This window comes from Drosophila ananassae (genome assembly GCF_017639315.1).
Source record: "Drosophila ananassae strain 14024-0371.13 chromosome Y unlocalized genomic scaffold, ASM1763931v2 tig00000113, whole genome shotgun sequence".
Lineage (NCBI taxonomy): Eukaryota > Metazoa > Arthropoda > Insecta > Diptera > Drosophilidae > Drosophila > Drosophila ananassae.
Window position 1 is genome coordinate 123,457 of NW_025319070.1, and position 18,216 is coordinate 141,672.

At 42.5% G+C, this 18,216-nt stretch overlaps 1 protein-coding gene across 1 annotated transcript; it reads right to left on the reverse strand.

Moving 5' to 3' along the window:
* Window positions 1–12,226: 12,226 nt before the first annotated feature.
* On the reverse strand, window positions 12,227–13,084 carry LOC123258223 (GATOR complex protein WDR24-like). Its single transcript, XM_044718098.1, has one exon. It carries the CDS (start codon window positions 13,082–13,084, stop codon window positions 12,227–12,229), a length of 858 nt encoding a protein of 285 aa, XP_044574033.1.
* Window positions 13,085–18,216: the final 5,132 nt, after the last annotated feature.

An 18,216-nucleotide genomic window follows, 5' to 3' on the forward strand; every position in this document is an offset into this window, starting at 1 on the left:
AAGATTGACTCACCCCTCTCGTTTGTATCAGTGCTTCCCCACTGACTGTGATGAGCGTTGGCATCGCATCCTATTATTAGGTCGATGTCCTTCCTTTCGCTGTCTTCCACAAGCCGCCTGAGTAGCGAATGGGGTGGAGGTCCTAGGTGGTCGTGACCCATATATGCCGAGCATATTCTTAGATGGCCGTCTGGGCCCTCTATCGATGCGGCTACGTGATCTTCATTGCTGAAATTTGGTAGCAAGAAGGTATTAAGGCTTTTCTTTGCGAGTATGCATGCTCGCTTTTTACCTGTTACATCGGCTGTGTACAGCCTGAAGTCCGACGCCCCCAGACCGAGAATCCTGTCTCCGTGGATCCAGGGTTCTTGGATGAGGGCCACGTCAGCTCCATCCTCTGCAAGATGGAGCAGGAGGGCGGCGGAAGCCACCTTACTGTGATGGAGGTTTATCTGCAGGAATGTCAGGGACATCCTTTAGATTCTCCACCACAGTAACCTCCGCCTCGGTGTCGGAGCCCAGCAAAGAGTCCTCCTCCATGCCGACGCCACCAAGAGCCCTCGCCAGGTCACTCTCCTCTGAGGTGTACCCTTCCAGAATGTCCTCCTCCACATCCGACATTCCTTCTGGGCGGACCTCTTCGGTCGGTTCCCCCGAGTCTAGCTCCTGCGTCTGCGAGTCTAGCTCCTAGCGTCCATCTCCAAGTCGATGCCTCCAGGTTTACTCTTCGCATCCGACTTGTAGATCCTCACCGCAACGTGCTCGAACCCGTATTTGATACGCCTACCGGCACCCTCCAGGATCTTCGCAGTCTCCTCATTAAGAGTGAGGACAACCTGCCTTCTCAGTCGCACTGCTTCCTCCACCTTGGCGACCCTCCAGTCCGCCGTAGGGAGTGTGGGATTGCAGATTTTAAGCATGGCCAGAATGGTGTCAGGGTCCGCCGGCTTCTCTGTCAGCCATACGCGGGCACTCGGTTTGCTGGGGATCTTGTCCCAGTCCACCGCCTCCAATCTGGCTCCTGGGTAGACCTCCCCAAGCGACGCTATCATTCGCTTGTAGAGGCTTACAGACCTCGCATCTTGGCACGCTATCACCTTGATGCTACCCTGGTACCACCCTGCATCTTCGCAGTCCGGTGGGGGTCCTCCGCTCTTGAGCATCTCCTCCATGAAGCGCCCATGCAGCTCATTCACTACCTTACGCCAAAGCTCCTTGGGGATCAGGCCATCTTTGGAGCCATTATCAATGACCCCAATGACGGTCCTGCCCTTGGTAACTTCGGCGAAGGATCTGCTACTCTGTGTCTGCACCTTCTTCTTCTTAGCTAGGGGCGCTCCACCCCACTCGACCTCTGCCTTTTCGCACTCTGTGCACTCTCCTTGGCAGAGTCGCCTACTCCTGTCGGCTTTTTTGGGTCCAATCTGGCTCCCGCTCTTGCTGGCTGAAAGTCAGGCAGGATTTCCCTCGCCCACTTTATAATTTCAGCCTGATCGGGATTGGACTCCGCCGATGGGTCTGCCCTCATTAGGATGAAGGCCGCTCTCCTCCTATCTTTATAGGAGCCCTTCCGCTGCAGGGGGCCAGCAGTCGTCGGACCTTCCTTAGGGTTGCCGCCGGTGCGAAAGGAGCTCGATTCAGGGATCTTACCCCCCACACCGTTCGGTGGTCCCATAGTGGGCCCCGTTTTGGGGGTCGGTGCCTTGGCATCTCCCCCTACACCGGCGCCGCTCGCCTCCGGATGTTGTCCCTCAGTGGGGAGCTTCGCCATCCCAGCATCTCTTTGGCCTATATCTGCCTTGGAGATTGACGGATCTGAGATCCCATTTCCGGACTTTCTTAGGGAGTTCCGTTCTCCCCTGTTTGTTTTTTTTGTTATAGTGTTATTGTTCATTTTTGGACCCACGAGTAGGCGGGAAGGGGTTCGTCCATCATGACATAGCCCGCTTGTCATGATAAGCCTGGCTAAAACTGAGGGGTCGGCCGGTCCCCCAGAGTCCGCATATTAACGTCCGAGCATCCCCCGGACATGCATCCCTCGGCATATGCTGTTCCACCTTGGATTGGGGTGATTTGAGGAAGGGAGTTTTCTTCTCCCCGCCCGACTACAATTAGCCAGCATCCTCGGCAGAGACATGACCTAACCGGGACCTGTTACCAGCCGCCCTCACGTGGAGAGTATAGTCGCACTACCATCGGTGTACACAGTTACGGCACATGAGCTCATGCGTTTCTCCCCCTGTTGTACCCGATTGGCTGACGGCCCAATGTTTATGGATATAAAATTAATAATTAATTTCGTTTTATACCCTTTCAGAGGGTATTATAATTTTGCAACTTAGGGAAGGAGACATCTCCGACTCTATAAAGCATATATATTCTTGATCAGGGTCGTCACCTGAGTCGATATAAGCATGTTCGTCTGTCTTTTTCTAAGCAAACTAATCACGCACTGTGATTAGTTTAGTTAGGATGTGTAGTTAGGATGTGTAAAAACATTTTACACATACTAAGTATTGCCTGGTGCCATCTCAAGTTTTCATTGGGAAGTTTGACATGTTTTAGCAAAACACCCAAAATTTGTGTTGTTTACAATGACTTAAAAAAAATCAGTTTGGCAGAAAATGAAATTAACTCGTGAACATTTTCAATCATTTTTCACGGCTTTCGATGTAAACTAACACGACAAGAGTGCACCGATGAACTTAAATCTTTGTATGGCGATGGAGCACCATCTTATAGCACTGTGAAAAACTGGTATAATGAAATCAATCGTGGCCGACGCTCGCTCGAAGACGAAGGTCGTCCAAAAACAGTCTTTGTTCCAGAGAACATTGACGCATGAACTGATAATGTGAAATCGTCATGTGACATACCGTGAGATAGAGGCATCCTTGGTCATTTCTTCCACCAACATACATTCGATATTGTATGAACATTTAACCGTAAAAAAAATTCCGCTAAAAAAACCGTAAAAACAAAAAAAAAAACCGTGACTTCCGCTTGAGCAACGTAGGACGGTCAATTCTGAGTGATACACCACCATTTGTTTTCCTGAAATCCGGAGAAGACTTAATTCTTTACCATGATAGTGCGTGCTCTTCCACATCAGCTAAAACCAATGTCGAATTGATGGGTCATCCACCACACCTCCCTGACTTGACACCCAATGACTTCTTTTTATTCCCGCACATGAAGAGAACAATGCGTGGTCAACGATTTTCGACGCCAAAAAATGCTGTTGAAGCGTTCAAAAACCATGTTTTGGAGGTGCCTCAATCGGAGTGGACAAAGGGCTTCGACAATTGGTTTGAGCTCATGCAAAAGTATATAAGGCTTGCTGGAGAATACTTAGAAAAACAATAAAACCATTTTTAATCATAAAAATTCCCATTTTCATTATTAGGCCTGAAATATATTTAGCAACAATCGTACACGCTAAGTGTGCCGGGTTCACGGCCTCAGTTTCGGACGCTATTTCACGTAGGTCCACTTTTGCTGTGACGGTTGTCGAGCTGTTCAGGAATGAGATGAGATCGTTCATGAGACAGGTTAAAATCAATGACCAACTCTGTGCGCTCGATACACAGTTCGCAACTACTAAATGAGTCTCCAAAGCGTAAGAAAACCTCTTTTTGTGATGTGCTTGTGGCGAATAATCTTCAGTCCACTCAGCCGACAATTATGCTGCCCCTCATATGTGTGGCCACCCTAAGGGAGAAAATAATAATAACAGAATAAATGAGCAATTGTCCTGTGAGAACATATTTTTATAACATATTCAAGGGATCCCAGACCCAATAATTCAAACCTCATTAACAGTCACCAAACAGGGTAATCAACCATTCGGACTCCCGATAGGAACTGATGCCGCATTATTAGTTTCGGTGGCTCGAACACCCTTGCAGGTGATCTCACCATCGAAACACATTCGTGTTTCCCGCCTATTCGTGTGCCCTTGCAAATGTTCAAGATGTTCAAGATGATGAAAGAAATGGTCAAGATTAAATGTTCCGCCAGCATTTGGCCAGAGAACATTTCGTCCGTACCTGGCTGATGTAAGTACGGTGAAGATAAATATTACCTTCACTAACACCTACCTATCAGAATACTATAGGGTTACGTAGTAAACAACCCAAACTGCATTCTGATAGTTCTTCCTTTGCATCTGATATTATAGTTTTTACAGAAACTTGGATTCTGTAAAAATTAAAAAATGGTATCAAGCCGTTACCATATCTTTGGTATACTCATCCAAAGTTGAAATCATAGATTTTCCCTTAGATGAGTTTTTCCTTAAATCCAAAATTAAAACATGGTATGATCTACTGATTTCAATAAGAAAATAAAAATCTTCCATAGGAAAATGTTTGGGGAAAAATCATAAATGACCAAAAACTAATGTAGAAAATCGGAGATTTCAACTTTGAATGAGTATTCCAAAGATATGGTAACTGCTAGTTACCACTTTTTAATTGTAGTTGCTACACATATATTTCAAAAATAATATGTTCTAGAAGCAATGATGGTCATCGCCATTTCACGGCCTACATAATTCAATATATGGTAAAATTTGATCAATTTCTTCTCTTAGGTGTACCGCGGAAACTGTGGGTGATAGAACCTATGTTTGTTCTGGCCTTTGGTTCAGGGGAGCCTAAAGGTTACGGAACAGGTAAAATTCTGAAGAACTGCGCCGAGTCTATGGATGGAAACTTCGATATTTCCCCTTATGTGGAAGGAATCTTTCATTATTCCGCTGCATAAAAAAGGGAAAAAATCCGACGCGGAAAATTATAGAGGCATCTCTAAATTATATTCTATTAAATTATATTAAAGGCATCTCTAAGCTTTTTGCAAAACTTTTAACTCTACATTTGCAACACCTATGTAGTTCAATAATATCTCCGTGCCAGCATGGCTTCATGAAGCACCGCTTCACCACTACCAACTTATTGGAGCTAACATCTGTGGTCACGGATGGGTTCCGGAATCAGTCTTTTGGGATTCCCAACTGATCTCCTTATTTGGGTTTTAAACGTGTCTTATTTAAAGATATTACCTCGCGCCACATCTGGGGTGCACCAAGGAAGCCATCCTGGACCCCTACTTTTTACACTGTTTATTAACGACTTGCCCCTTGCCTTAACTAATTCACTTCTACTTAAGTACGCTGATGATCTTAAGCTTTGCCTTCAGTATAAATTCTCTAGCGCCCAAACTAGACTTCAATCCGATTTGGATAAATTTCAAAATTGGTGTTTAGCAAATAACCTAAAATTTAATGGATCGAAATGTAAACTCATGTAATTTTATCAATCTAGTCCTCACCAGGCTAGGTACTTTCTCTAGGGGAACGCCTTAGAACCATAGCTTGCAAATAACTGTTAACCGTTTTTTTGCTTACGCTCTGTTCGCGAGAGCAACCGAAAAAAGCATGCCGTTTCGGTTTCTCTCTGAGCAGTAGACTTTCGTTTTGTTTCGGATTTTTGTTGAACGAATTACGATGAGTCAATCATGAAACTCTCGTCTACCGAGCAACGCTCAATGAGAGATTCGAGTGACGCTCGCGGAGAGAGACTCAGTAAAAGACCGATTGACTGAAAAAGTCAGCGCAAAAAGTCTTTTCAATAATTTGTTTTCGTTTCGCTGTACAGTGGTACATGGTACATGCAATTTTCACGAAAAAACTTCTCAAAATTTTAAACGTGAATTTTTCCAATTTCAAACTAAAATATTGACTATTTTAATTAAAAAATGAATCGTTTTTTTTTTAATTCATTTATTTTGAGTTAAGCTTAACATCTAATATAAAAAATATAAAAAATATAAATTAATATATATAAAAAATTGATGCACTTTTTTATTAATTTCTCGTCCCATTTTCAATAAATTTGATGAATCACTGTTTACACGAGAGATTTACAAAGCAAATTGACAAGTTCAGCCTACGAAACTTCATATATACACATACATAAAGCACAAAAGACTTTTTGAATCGTCGAACGCAAGCAAACGGTCCTAGAATGAGCAGTCCAAACGAAAACAGAAAAAAGTGTGCTTTGACTGAGCGCGAGCAAAATTTGTATACGAGCAACTCAATAGGTTGCTCTCAGACTTTTTGCTCAAAGTCTTAGTAACAAACACTTATTTTGGGACCGCACGAATCAGTTAACAGTTATTTGCCAGCTATGCTTAGAACGATTAACTTAGGTTAACGGTCAGGGTGTCCTATTAGATTTGATACTTAAATTTAAAGACCATATATCTATCATAGTTAATAAAGCTATGAGTGTGCATTGTTTTATTGAAAGATGGTCAAAAGAATTTAATGACCCGTACATAACTAAAACGATATATACACCATTGGTCCGTCTGAGTATGGATCGTGTTTTTGGAGTCCTCAATACGTTGTACGCTAAGAGAACTTAGAATGTGTACAAAAAAAACTTCCTGACTTTCGCTCTTAGGGGAATTAATTGGGATGCAATTACCATCATACCATCATTAACAAACCGTGGGTCATGTTTCTATAAAAACTTATTTATGGAAATGTAGACAGCCAGCATTGACTAACACGCTTAACGTTCACTTTTAACGTTCCTAGTGGAGGTCTAGAAATTTCTCTACTCCTCAGCCATTGTAGTTCGACATATGCCCAACACGATCCGTTTAGGGTATTATGTTAGGACAACAATGGTGCCTACTTCTACTCTTCTCTTAAACTATCTCGGATCTATCCCCGCGATTCGAGCCGCACGTTACGCGTTGGCGCCCCTCGGTCGGTTGGGCGGAAGGTGGGCTGTTACTTATGCAGTGGGATAACCACGTGATATCCTATAGCTTCCATGTAACAGAACTATCAGAAATGCATGGGGATGCATGGGGTGTGTCAAACATTTTTGTCAGAAAATTGATTTGATGTTGTAGTTCTCATAATAATCGGCCATCTTTATACGATTATTTATAAAATTAACTGCTACATAACTGCAAGGGTATATAAACTTTAGCTTCTCTCTTAGCTTACCTTTTATGTTTTGTACTGATTTTCTTTATTAGATGAACAGTGTTCGGAATTTTGCAATTCCCCGCAAACTACACAGACAGACTTCAACTGTGAGGTAGAAGAGCCCATGGAGCAATAAATATTGAAGCTTGAAGATAAGGTGCAATTAGCATTTCTTCAACTTCAATATAGCTATGACCCACTGCATGTATGTTTCTGTCTGTCTGTCATCTCAAATACTATAGACGACAATATAAGACATAGAGCTTTAATATTATGCACCCTCCTATAAAACTCACGCAGTTTCTCTCTTTCAATTTTTTGCTGTAGCACATGTTTCTTAGTTCAGCGCAAGTATATATCGCAAATTTACGAATCTATGTTGAAAGAATTTCTATTTACTAAATTGGGGCTACTAAAGTTATTTTTACTAAAGTTATTTCAGAAATTCTATTAGTATCTCCCTCTGGATTTTCATTTATCTGATTGCAATATTTCCAGTATTATTTAAACATAACAAAACTTTCAAAACTTTGGCGGAGGATGGCTAGCCGAGAAAAACTGTAACGTTAAACGGCTCTCCGTCTTCTTCTCTGTAGGGATTAAGTTAATGTCGCTTAAAGAAAAACACCAACACTTTGCTTTATATAATTTTATTACTTCTGATTTGATCTGCTTCGGATCGCTGCTGGTGTTCGACTGACTCCGCTCTCATTCCGCAATCCGCATCAACCCTCATAATTCGCTGAAAGAGCAATGAGAGCGATGAGAGCACAAGAGAGTCAGCGAGCCAGAACCGACAACAAGCAACGACACCGACTTAAACTAACAATAATTTACAGCTATGCACTACACTTATAGCTAATATATATATCCATCATGTAGCAATCCTGCTACAATTCGGCCGTCCTGACATTACGCTATACACCTCAAACAATTATCAATGTGTCTAACAACTTTCTCTTTCATATTTGTAAACCAATACGTCCTAACAATAGTGATACTCATATCACAAGGGGCGTGTCCTGCGGGGTAGGTAGGCCCTCCGGTTTAGGTGCTGGCCACGGCGAAAGGGCATATCCAAGTGAGCCAAGGATACCGAACATCCACGGCACCCGCAAAGAAGAAGCAGCGACAACCCGCAACAGGATCAGCGACAAGAGCAGCGACGGGACCAGCAACGGAAGCAGCTACAGAAGCAGCGACAGGATCAGCGAAGGAGAAGCAGCAACAGGGAGGGAACCGTGAGCCGTTTCGGCGCCAGGCACCAAGACCACACGTCCTGTTGGGCGCAAGCTTTGGGAGGGCGTGTATATTAGCACCAACCCGGAGCGGGGATCGGGCATCGACGGGAGGACGAGCGGTCAGTCGGCTGAGCCGAGCAGCCGGTGAGATTCACCCTTTTGTTGTAACTTTATCGAAATAAAGGAGATATTTATAAAACGAAGCACGCTGTGTTATTTCTGGGCTCGGGCAATCACGTCGTATATATGAATGCGGTGAAACGATCCTCCAAACTCTGGGAGCTAACCGCGGCATTTGTTGCGAGGAAAAGTTTACAAAAACAGTGTAGGGATTAAGTTAATGTCGCTTAAAGAAAAACACCAACATTTTGCTTTATATAATTTTATTATTTCTGATTTCATCTGCTTCGGATCGCTGCTGGTGGTCGACTGACTCCGCTCTCATTCCACGATCCGCATCAACCCTCATAATTTCCTGAAAGAGCAATGAGAGCGATGAGAGTAAGAGAGCCAGAACCGACAACAAGCAACGTCACCGACTTACACTAACAATAGTTTACAGCTATGCACTACACTTATAGCTAATATATATATCCATTATGTAGCAATCCTACTACAATTCGGCCGTCCTGACATTTAAAGATCCCCTGATCTTGTGATATTTTACAATCGATTTATACATATATTTGACTTAGATACTATTAGTTATTTATTTACAACAGTTTACATAATATTTGAGTTTCATCTTCGTTTACCTATCCAATGTTTAATGTTCCGACTACTCCAAACACCTTGATATGGAATACGTGACAATTGAAAACCTTCAACATCATTAATTAAATACGTATCATTTCCTAAAACTTTGTCTATTACGAATGGACCCTTATGTTTGGGTATTAACTTTCTTGCAACGCCAACAGTGCAATCAAAATTCTTAACCACGATATAGTCACCTACCTTGTATTCTAAACTCGCTTTATTTTTCTCATTGTAATTTCTTTCATTGTCTTTCTGCAACTTTGTTTGACACTCTGTTCCTTTTTTCCTAATTTCGTCTAAACTGCTAACATTATCAGTATTATCTAATTCTTATAACTTTTGCATTAATTCATCTATAATTTTTCCTTTTTGTGCGATTCCAAATAACATTTTGCTCGGCATTTGCGCAATGCTTCTCTGCTTTGTATTGTTTAATGAAAACATCTTCAATAACTGTATCCCAAAGCAATCCCTTTTCTGAGTCTGCCAATTTCGCTATCATCGGTCCTATTATCCGATTAATTCTTTCCACTTGACCATTAGTTTGAGGTGACCCTGTTGCTATTTTTACGTGCTTAACATCTTCGAGAAATTTCTAAAAATCCTCAGATGTAAAACAACTGCCCCTATCCGAAACGATACAAGTCGATCTACTATACGATCTAAAATAATCTTTCAATGCTATAATAACTTCCATTGTGTTCGTTGTTTTTGTTGCAAATAACATAACATATTTTGTAAACCCGTCTCCATTTCCATTTCCTGTCTCCGTCTCCATTTCCATTTCTTCTGGATCATAAAACAACAATTTTCCATCATTTGCTGTCATATAAATTACTCCATTTCTCATCTCAAACATTTTGTCATCTTCTTTTTCTAACCTCATTCCATTTTCTTTAACTTTTCATCTTTCGCTTGACATCTAACTAAATTGTCTTCAAAACTCACCGTTTTTACTTCACATATGTTAGTATTCCTACTTAAAGCATCTATATGTTGCATAAGCTTTCCCGACTTATGAACTAGCTCAAAGTCATACTCGAGTAACTCTAACGCCCACCTCGTAAAACGAGGGTTAAGTTCTATTCTGTTTTACGTCAACGTCAGTGAATTACAATCAGTAACAATTCTAAACCGTCTACCTTGCACATAAATTCGAAACCTTCGTAGAGCATAAATAATGTCTAACGTTTCAAGCTCAAAGCTATGATATTTTGCCTCATCTTTCGTTGTAGCTTTCGAAAAATAAGATATAGGATGCAATTTCTTATCCTCTTTCCTCTGTAATAATACCGCACCAAAACCATGTGCACTTGCGTATGTAATTCTACCTCATCCTTATAATAATATAAACCTAGTACCGGTGCTTCTATAAGCTTCTTTTTTAGCGTTTCAAAACAATCTAACTCTTTTTCTTCAAACACGAATTCGCAATCTTTTTTCAACAAATCATATAATGGTTTTTCAATCCTCGAAAAATCCTTTATGAATCTTCTAAAATATGAACATAATCCAAAAAAGCTTCTAACTCCATGCACTTTGTTGGGGACTGGAAAATCTGTGATGGCTTCAATTTCTTTATCATTTGCTTGTATTCCTTTACTCGACACCAAAAAGCCTGAGTATTGAACACTCGCTTGTAGGAACTCGCATTTATTCATTCTTAGTTCTAATTTGTTTCTTGCTAATCTTTCAAAAACTTCTTAAAGCGATCTTGCGATCGTAATATCGTACATGTATATAACCACTTTTCCTTCTCTTATCATGTCTGCAAAAATTTTATTAATAAATCTTTGAAACACCGCCGGTGCGTTTTTTAGGCCCATTGGCATCCGCATGAATTCGAACTGCCCTAGCGGCGTCATAAATGAAGTATATTTAATTGATTCATTCTCAACAAACACATGAGAGTATCCATGTTTAAGGTCTAATTTGGAGAATATAGTCTTATTTACTAATGTGTCCCATAAATCATCAATTAAGGGTAATAAATAATTATCTTTAATCATTGTCTTATTAAGCTTCCTGTAATCCACACATAATCGCAAATCACCTGTTTTTTTCTTAACTAACACTATTGGAGATGCATATTCTGATTCGCTCGGCCTAATAATTCCCTCTTTTAAGTACTCGTCTAATATTCTCTGTAACTTTTCTCTCTCTGTATAAGCTAACCGTCTCGGAGAACTGCTAAAAGGTTTCGAGTCATCCAACCTCAGCTTTATTTCACACTTAACCTCTGGTTCCTTTGGTCTTTGTTTATCAACATAAAAATTTTCTATAATTTTAATCAATTGCTGTCTAACCTTATAATCCACTTGTTCACCAATTTTGTATTCTACAGATTCATCTTCAATATCAATATTCATCAGTTCCTTTTCCACTACATTTATGTCAACTTCCGTTGCTTCTTGTAACCTAACTGCATTTCTTATCTTTTGTTTATTACTAACTATTACCTCTTTGCTTATTATCCGGCTTTCATCACTAACCTTATTAACATCACTAATTCTTTTCTGTTCAGCCTCAACTATTTGCTCTCCATTACTAACATCATAACTGTTTTTAACATTCTCTAAATTTTCTACCGTAACCATAACATTCTTCCATAAAATCCTTCCATAAAATCCCTTCCTAGGACTACATCATGGCTCATACATTTGTTTGCCACAACAACTAAATGAAATTGTACTTTATTAAATTCTTTCTATATATAACATAATATTCTGCCATAAGTTTCCAAACAACTTTCATTTATTCCATGATATAAACTTGAAACTGGCATTTTACAAACATTTTCGGGTACTTTAGAACTTTTAATAAACGAAATTGGGCTTCCTGTATCTATGAGGCCAATTAACTTGGTATTAGCATTATTCCTAAAGTAAATTTCAAAATATCTCACATAATCGTTCTTGACCTCGTTCTTAATTTTGTTTTTCGGGCACTTCGCCACAAAATCTCCCATTTCGCCACATGGATAGCACGATCCTTTCTCCCGTCTTGGCTTCCTGCACTCCTGCGACCAATGTCCTTTAGCATTGAAATTATAGCAACGCGTGTCCTTGCTGTCCTCTTCGGCCTTGTTCACTGCTGCCTCCTTTTTGTCACCATAAGATTTAGGCAACTTCACCTCCGCAAATGCACGTTTGATATGTGCAACATTTTCGAAGCACTGAATATGTGCTTGATTACGAGCCCTTGATTAGGAATTCCTTCAATGATGCGACTTATCAACTTTTCTGCATCTATGTATGTTGATTCTCTGATGAAGCATCACTTTATCGTCCACGTAACTTCCAAAACTTTCACCGGAACTCCATTTACGGTTCTCGAATTGACGCCTTGCCTCTAACTTCGAAATTAGCTCAGCGGATAACTCCTCCAACGGTAGCATGATGCGTTCAGGGTTTGCATGCAGCCACACGTTTGCTTTTTCTTTGATTTTACTAATCATCAACATCTTAACGTATTGTCCGTTAATTCCATAAATGGTTGCAATATTATTCATTTGCGTAATCCATTTTCGTGCGCAAGTTTCACCCGAAAATTCAGTCACAACCTGTGTTGCCATGCCCAACGAAATGTCGATGCTTGGGTTGTGAAATTCCAGAAGCTTCGACTTCGCAACGTTGCCTTTTTTCATTTCTTCACTGGCGCTTACTTTCGCGGCGCTGCTGCCGGCTTCATTCCTGTCGTTGCGTGCATAATTTTCATCTTTGTCTTCTCCCTCGCCGCCGTCGTTGTTGTTGTTTTCGCCGCCGTCTTTGCTGCTGCTCTCGTCTCCATCTTTGCTGTTTCTTTTGCCTCCGTCTTTTCCGCTTCGATCGCCGCCACTTTTGCTCTCATTTTTATCGCTAGCTTTTCCTTCAGTTTCACCTCCGTGTTCGTCGTTTCCTTCGCCTCCAGCTTTGTCGTTGTTTTTGACTCCTTCTTCGCCTCCAGCTTCGTCGTTGTTTTCTTCGTTGTTCTCTAATTCAAGATCTTCTTCATATTCGTCTTCACCGTTGCTTCCATCGCCGTCTTCTTTTTGATTAATAATCGTTTCCAGATAATTACGCGATTTCGTTGACATTTTACCCAAACGCAATATTAATTCGCGCTTTGTCCCCTTTGTTGGTAGCCGTAACACACTTAACCACTTTTTTAATTGTGCAATTAATGCGTTGCTAACGTCCATTTTCGTTTTACTTAATTGTTTATTTGGCATGAGATCGGCCCACTTCTGATTTTGTAGGGATTAGTTTAAGGTCGCTTACAGAGAAACACCAACACATTGCTTTATATAATTTTATTATTTCTGATTTGATCTGCTTCAGATCGCTGCTGGTGTTCGACTGACTCCGCTCTCATTCCACGATGCGCATCAAACCTCATAATTTCCTGAAAGAGCAATGAGACCGATGAGAGCACAAGAGAGTGAGAGAGCCAGAACCGACAACAAGCAACGACACCGACTTACACCAACAATAGTTTACAGCTATGCACTATACTTATAACTAATATATAAATTAATTAAATTAAGGAGGGGATGGTTATTTATTCTCCGCTGTAGAGGGTGTCTTCAGTGATGAGGATATCTCCAGTGTAGAATGGTTTGGTATCCCTGGCGGTTGCCGAGGGTTCTTCCTTCTGATGAGAGTTTACGTTGGGAGTTACTAACTCCGTTATTACTGCCTTGAGGCTGAGTAACCAAGCAAGAGCAAATGAATTGAATATTACGGCTTGTGCCGGAGTTAAGTAAAAGAGTTCTTTATTCTGAGAGACTCGAGTACAAACTGAAACTTAAAGCTAACAAAAAGTATTTCATAGCGGCCACGCAAATATGCAGTGTTCGCCGGCTATGCACGAGCATCCGGCCAGACGCTGTGTCAGCAGTTTGGCCAGAGCGAGTTCTTAAGCAACCGGACATTGCCGTCGCGCGGTTAACTTCAGTTAACTACTCCCCCTTCAAGAATGAGGCCGCCCTCGGCCGACCCTATTTGGGCGATCATCTCTTTTAGTTGGGCCGCGGTTCTTCGGGCCTGAGTGACCCGCCGATAGGCCAAGCCGATGCAAATCAAAGCGCAGCATATTGCTCCCGCTATGAACACCATCTGATATACTTGATGGTGGTTGATCTTCTCCCCGAACTCCCTGATGTGTTCCAAATTACGTTCACTCAGCCGGTGAAGGTAAGGAAGACTGAGAACGTGGCGTTCCATAGTGACGTTTAGGGAAGGTGAGCTGGCCACTCCTGGAGCCCTCTTCTGGGCTGTGTTATGGTTGACCAATCGGGTTTCGTTAATGGTGGCACCTTCTTCAAAGGTGACAAGGTATGTACCCCTTAATTGGGCACAGGTGCCATTATCCACACACACTCGAGCCGGGCTATCGTTTATGATTACGATCCCCTCATCAACATAGGTGATGGGGTGTAAATCGCTTTGCTGGATCTCGCAATGTGCCGTGCCTCCAGCGTGGAGCTCTTGAGCGCATGATCTTCTTCGCGCCAACCGACAAAATGTAGCCCCTGCTGTCAAAGAGCAGTTTTCTACAGTGTGGATATTGCCGTCGCATTCAGCAATAATATTGTCCTCCAGCCTGAGTATGGTGTCGTGATGTGACACCGGGAAAACGGTGATCTTGTTGCAGGCCGACTTGATCTTTGGAAACTTAATAATAAAGTGTAAGATGTTATTGGATTGTAATATCTTAACGGACGATACGGACAAAACATCCCTAATCGCGGTCTCGGTGGGCTCTTCCATCCACACACCTTCCAGGTCTGCATGATCTAAGATGCTAGGGCTAACGACGTTAACTTTGGCAAGAGCTACTGCCAGTATTAAACCCTGCAGCTCCATTGTTATCATCCTATTTCGAGTTAAAAGCATCTCGAATAGGTGCCCTGTATCAATTTGGGACTTTTTAGCCGACCCCAGAAGTTGGTTGACGGTAGCGGAAATTTTATTAATTTGCATTTGTACTTTGTTGTTGATATTGACCTGCCTATTGTTTGCATTTATTAATTCGAATTCTTTAAATTTAATTTTTTCGAAATCTTCCGCGTCCGGCGTTCCCGCCACTACCTTCAACGCGGTCCCTAGGAAGTCTAAGCTTCTTGCTACCCTATGATGGATGCTCAAAGAGTCGAGCAGGTCGCGCAGATGGGCGACATCAACAATCAAGAGTTTCTGCATATGAGACTGAGGGAACATGCTGGACATCCCGCTAGTTTCTTCTATGACGCGCCTATATTCCGAGAGATTTGCAGAATATTTCACAAACGCAAATTCCTCCCAAACTAGAATTTGGCCATCAACGATGGGAATGTATTTAGTTTTAGAATAGTCCGTGACGCGTGCCGATGTTGTGGTCAAAAGGAAAATCAGGGCTATAGTTGTGAACCTGTAATTTGGAAGTGCTGTAAGTTTGTTGAAATTTGGGAAGCCCACCACCAAAGCGTGATTAAAATAATAAAAGCAAAACTTATGCCAAGTGGCTACAAAAAAGGTATGATAAGAAATTTAAAAATTATCAGGCGAGGGATAAAATAGTCACGCTCGGCCTACCTAAGGTTGTCTTTGTGGACCACCCTCCCCTTAATGAGGACTGTGGTCCCCATGTCCGCTTCAACGGTCTTTTCTTCACACAAAGGTGAGAGTTTGTTGCCCAGGCGTTTGTTAGACTTCACTAAGACTTTTTCGCCAACTTCGAACACTCTATTTTGTCGGGAAGCGTTTTCCCTGTTTCGGAGCTTGTCCTGGGCTATTTTAATCTTATCCTGTATTTCGTAATGTGGCCCATTTGATTGAGTCTGAACCACGTCAGCCGGCCTCTTGTCGATGACCGAATGGATAGATTTGTTATATTTGGTTGTAGCCAGTAGGATCAGCTCTACGGTATCGCTAATGCCTTTGTCGATTTTAAGGCATCTAGCAAGCTCTACCAGAGTGCTGTGGAAGCGTTCCACCTGTCCGTTTGAGACACTGTGGAGGGGCGGAGCATTTGAAATGCTAACGCTGAAATGGTTTTCCAGCATGGCCACGATGGTGTGCGAGTTCAACGATGGTTCGTTGTCGCAATATATGACCTTTGCCTTAGGGAAAATGTTCATCAGCTGTAGTAGCGCTGGTTTGAGGTCCTCTATGGATCTAGAGGGGACCGGTTGGACGACAGCAAATTTCGAGAATTTGTCGATGCACGTAAGGAAATACTTTTTATCCGTGGAGAAGATGTCTATGTGTAGCATTTCTCCTACATGAGATGGGATCGGTGTTTCGCCAAGCTCCTGTTTCTTTGGATGTCTGTCGTATTTAGCCTTGGCGCAAGTCCTGCAGGAATCGACTATTTCGTTCGCCATTTTGGTCATTTTTGGGAAGTAGTACTCGGAGAGTACCTGCTTTACGTTTTCTTGGGCAGACCTGTGAGCTCTGTTGTGCTCGACAGTGAGAATCTCCCGCCTCTCGCCCATTGCAAAAATGGTTTTTGCAGTGCCAAAATTTGGTGGCAGGGAATTGCCGAACCAATTTGTCCTGTACCATTGCTAGCGTGTGCAAATCGCAATGGATGGCGTTTACGCCTTTAGGAACTATCACGTCCGCGAGCTCCTCCAGCAATGACTCCTCGCAAGTGAAGTCAATGTTATGCCGTCTCTTGTTTCCAAAGAGAACAAAGCTGCGTTTAGACGAAAAGCGAGCCTCTTCCAGAGTTATCTGGTTCTGGAAGCAATTGAGAGGCTTATCCGTGGATGGGATGGTGTGAGTTAGCGACAGCTCACTGTGGATTGTGGCCGCGCTTGAAAATGCCTCTTCCTCTTCTACAACGTTGAGTTGTTGCCTCGAGGGGGCATCTGCGACGAGGTTGTCTTTGCCAGGCATGTAATGAACCTTGGCACCACACTCGTCAATGCGTTCTTTCCATCTTTTAATTTTCGTGTTTGGATTAGAATCCGAAACCGCGTAGGTTAGTGGTTGGTGGTCAGTGTAGACATTTATGTCTTTGACCCCATATAGGTAGTGACGAAGCTTTTCTAGAGCCCAAACTATGGCTAACAGCTCCCTTTCGTTGGTAGCGTAATTAACCTCTCTGTCCTTTAAGGTTCTAGAGATCATAGAAATGGGTCGTCCCTTTTGGGAAAGCACAGCGCCAATGCCGTACGCTGAGGCATCTGTCGTTAGATCAAATGCCAATTTATAATCGGGGTATCTGAGGATGACGTCCTCAGAGGCCAGGATGTTCCGAAGCTTTTCGAAGGCCAGCCGTTGTGGCTCGGTAAACTGTACCTGGATGTTTCTGGATCTGTATCTGCTGACATTTCCATGTTCCCCTTTTAGGATACTCGAAATGGGCTTAGCTATTGATGCAAAATCTTTAATAAAGCACCTATAGTAGCCAGCCAAGCCCATGAATGACCTTACTTCAAATACGTTTTTAGGCTCCGGGAATTCCTTGATGGCCCGGACCTTTTCTGGGTCTGTTCTAGTCCCTTCACTGGTGACTATAAACCCCAACAAATTAACGCTTTCTTTGAAGAAGACCGATTTCTGCGCCGACACTCTCATGTTGGCGTCGTGCAGGCTCTTTAGTACCCAGTCTACGTGCCGTATGTGGGCGTTTTCGTCCTCTGAGAAGACGATAACATCATCGACATAGACATAGCAAAATTTGCCAATCTGCTCTCGCAGTATGTCGTCGATGGTTCTTTGGAAGATGCTGGCAGCATTCCTCAACCCGAATGGCAGTATTTCCCCCCCGTTTTCCCCCGTTTACGGAAAAGGAAGTTTTTTCACGGTCACGTTCCGCCAGTGTAATCTGGTGGTAGCCAGACTTCAAATCGAGCGTTGTAAAGTACTTAGCCTTGCCAAATTGCCTAGTATCATGGAGATAATTGGCATGGGGTAGCGATCCGGTATTGTCCTCTCGTTTAACTTTCGAAAGTCTAATACCAGCCGCATTTTACGGCTGCCAGACTCGTCGGTGCCCTTTTTGTCTACTACCCATATTGGGTTATTGTAGGGGGATCTCGACTTCTGGATTATGCCGTTTTTTAGGAGGTCTTGAATTTCGCCATTTACGAAATCGGCTGCCCCCATCGGGTATGGGTAGGGTCTGGCATAAATGGGCTCCTCATCAACTGTTCTAATGGTCGCAACCACTGAAGTGTTGTAAGGTAACGCCTCATTTGGGTTAGCGAAGGCATTTTTTCTGTCGCTTAGCATTTTT

Coding starts and splice junctions, on each gene's coding strand:
- LOC123258223 (XM_044718098.1), bottom strand. CDS start 13,084: ATGTCAACGAAATCGCGTAATTATCTGGAAACGATTATTAATCAAAAA.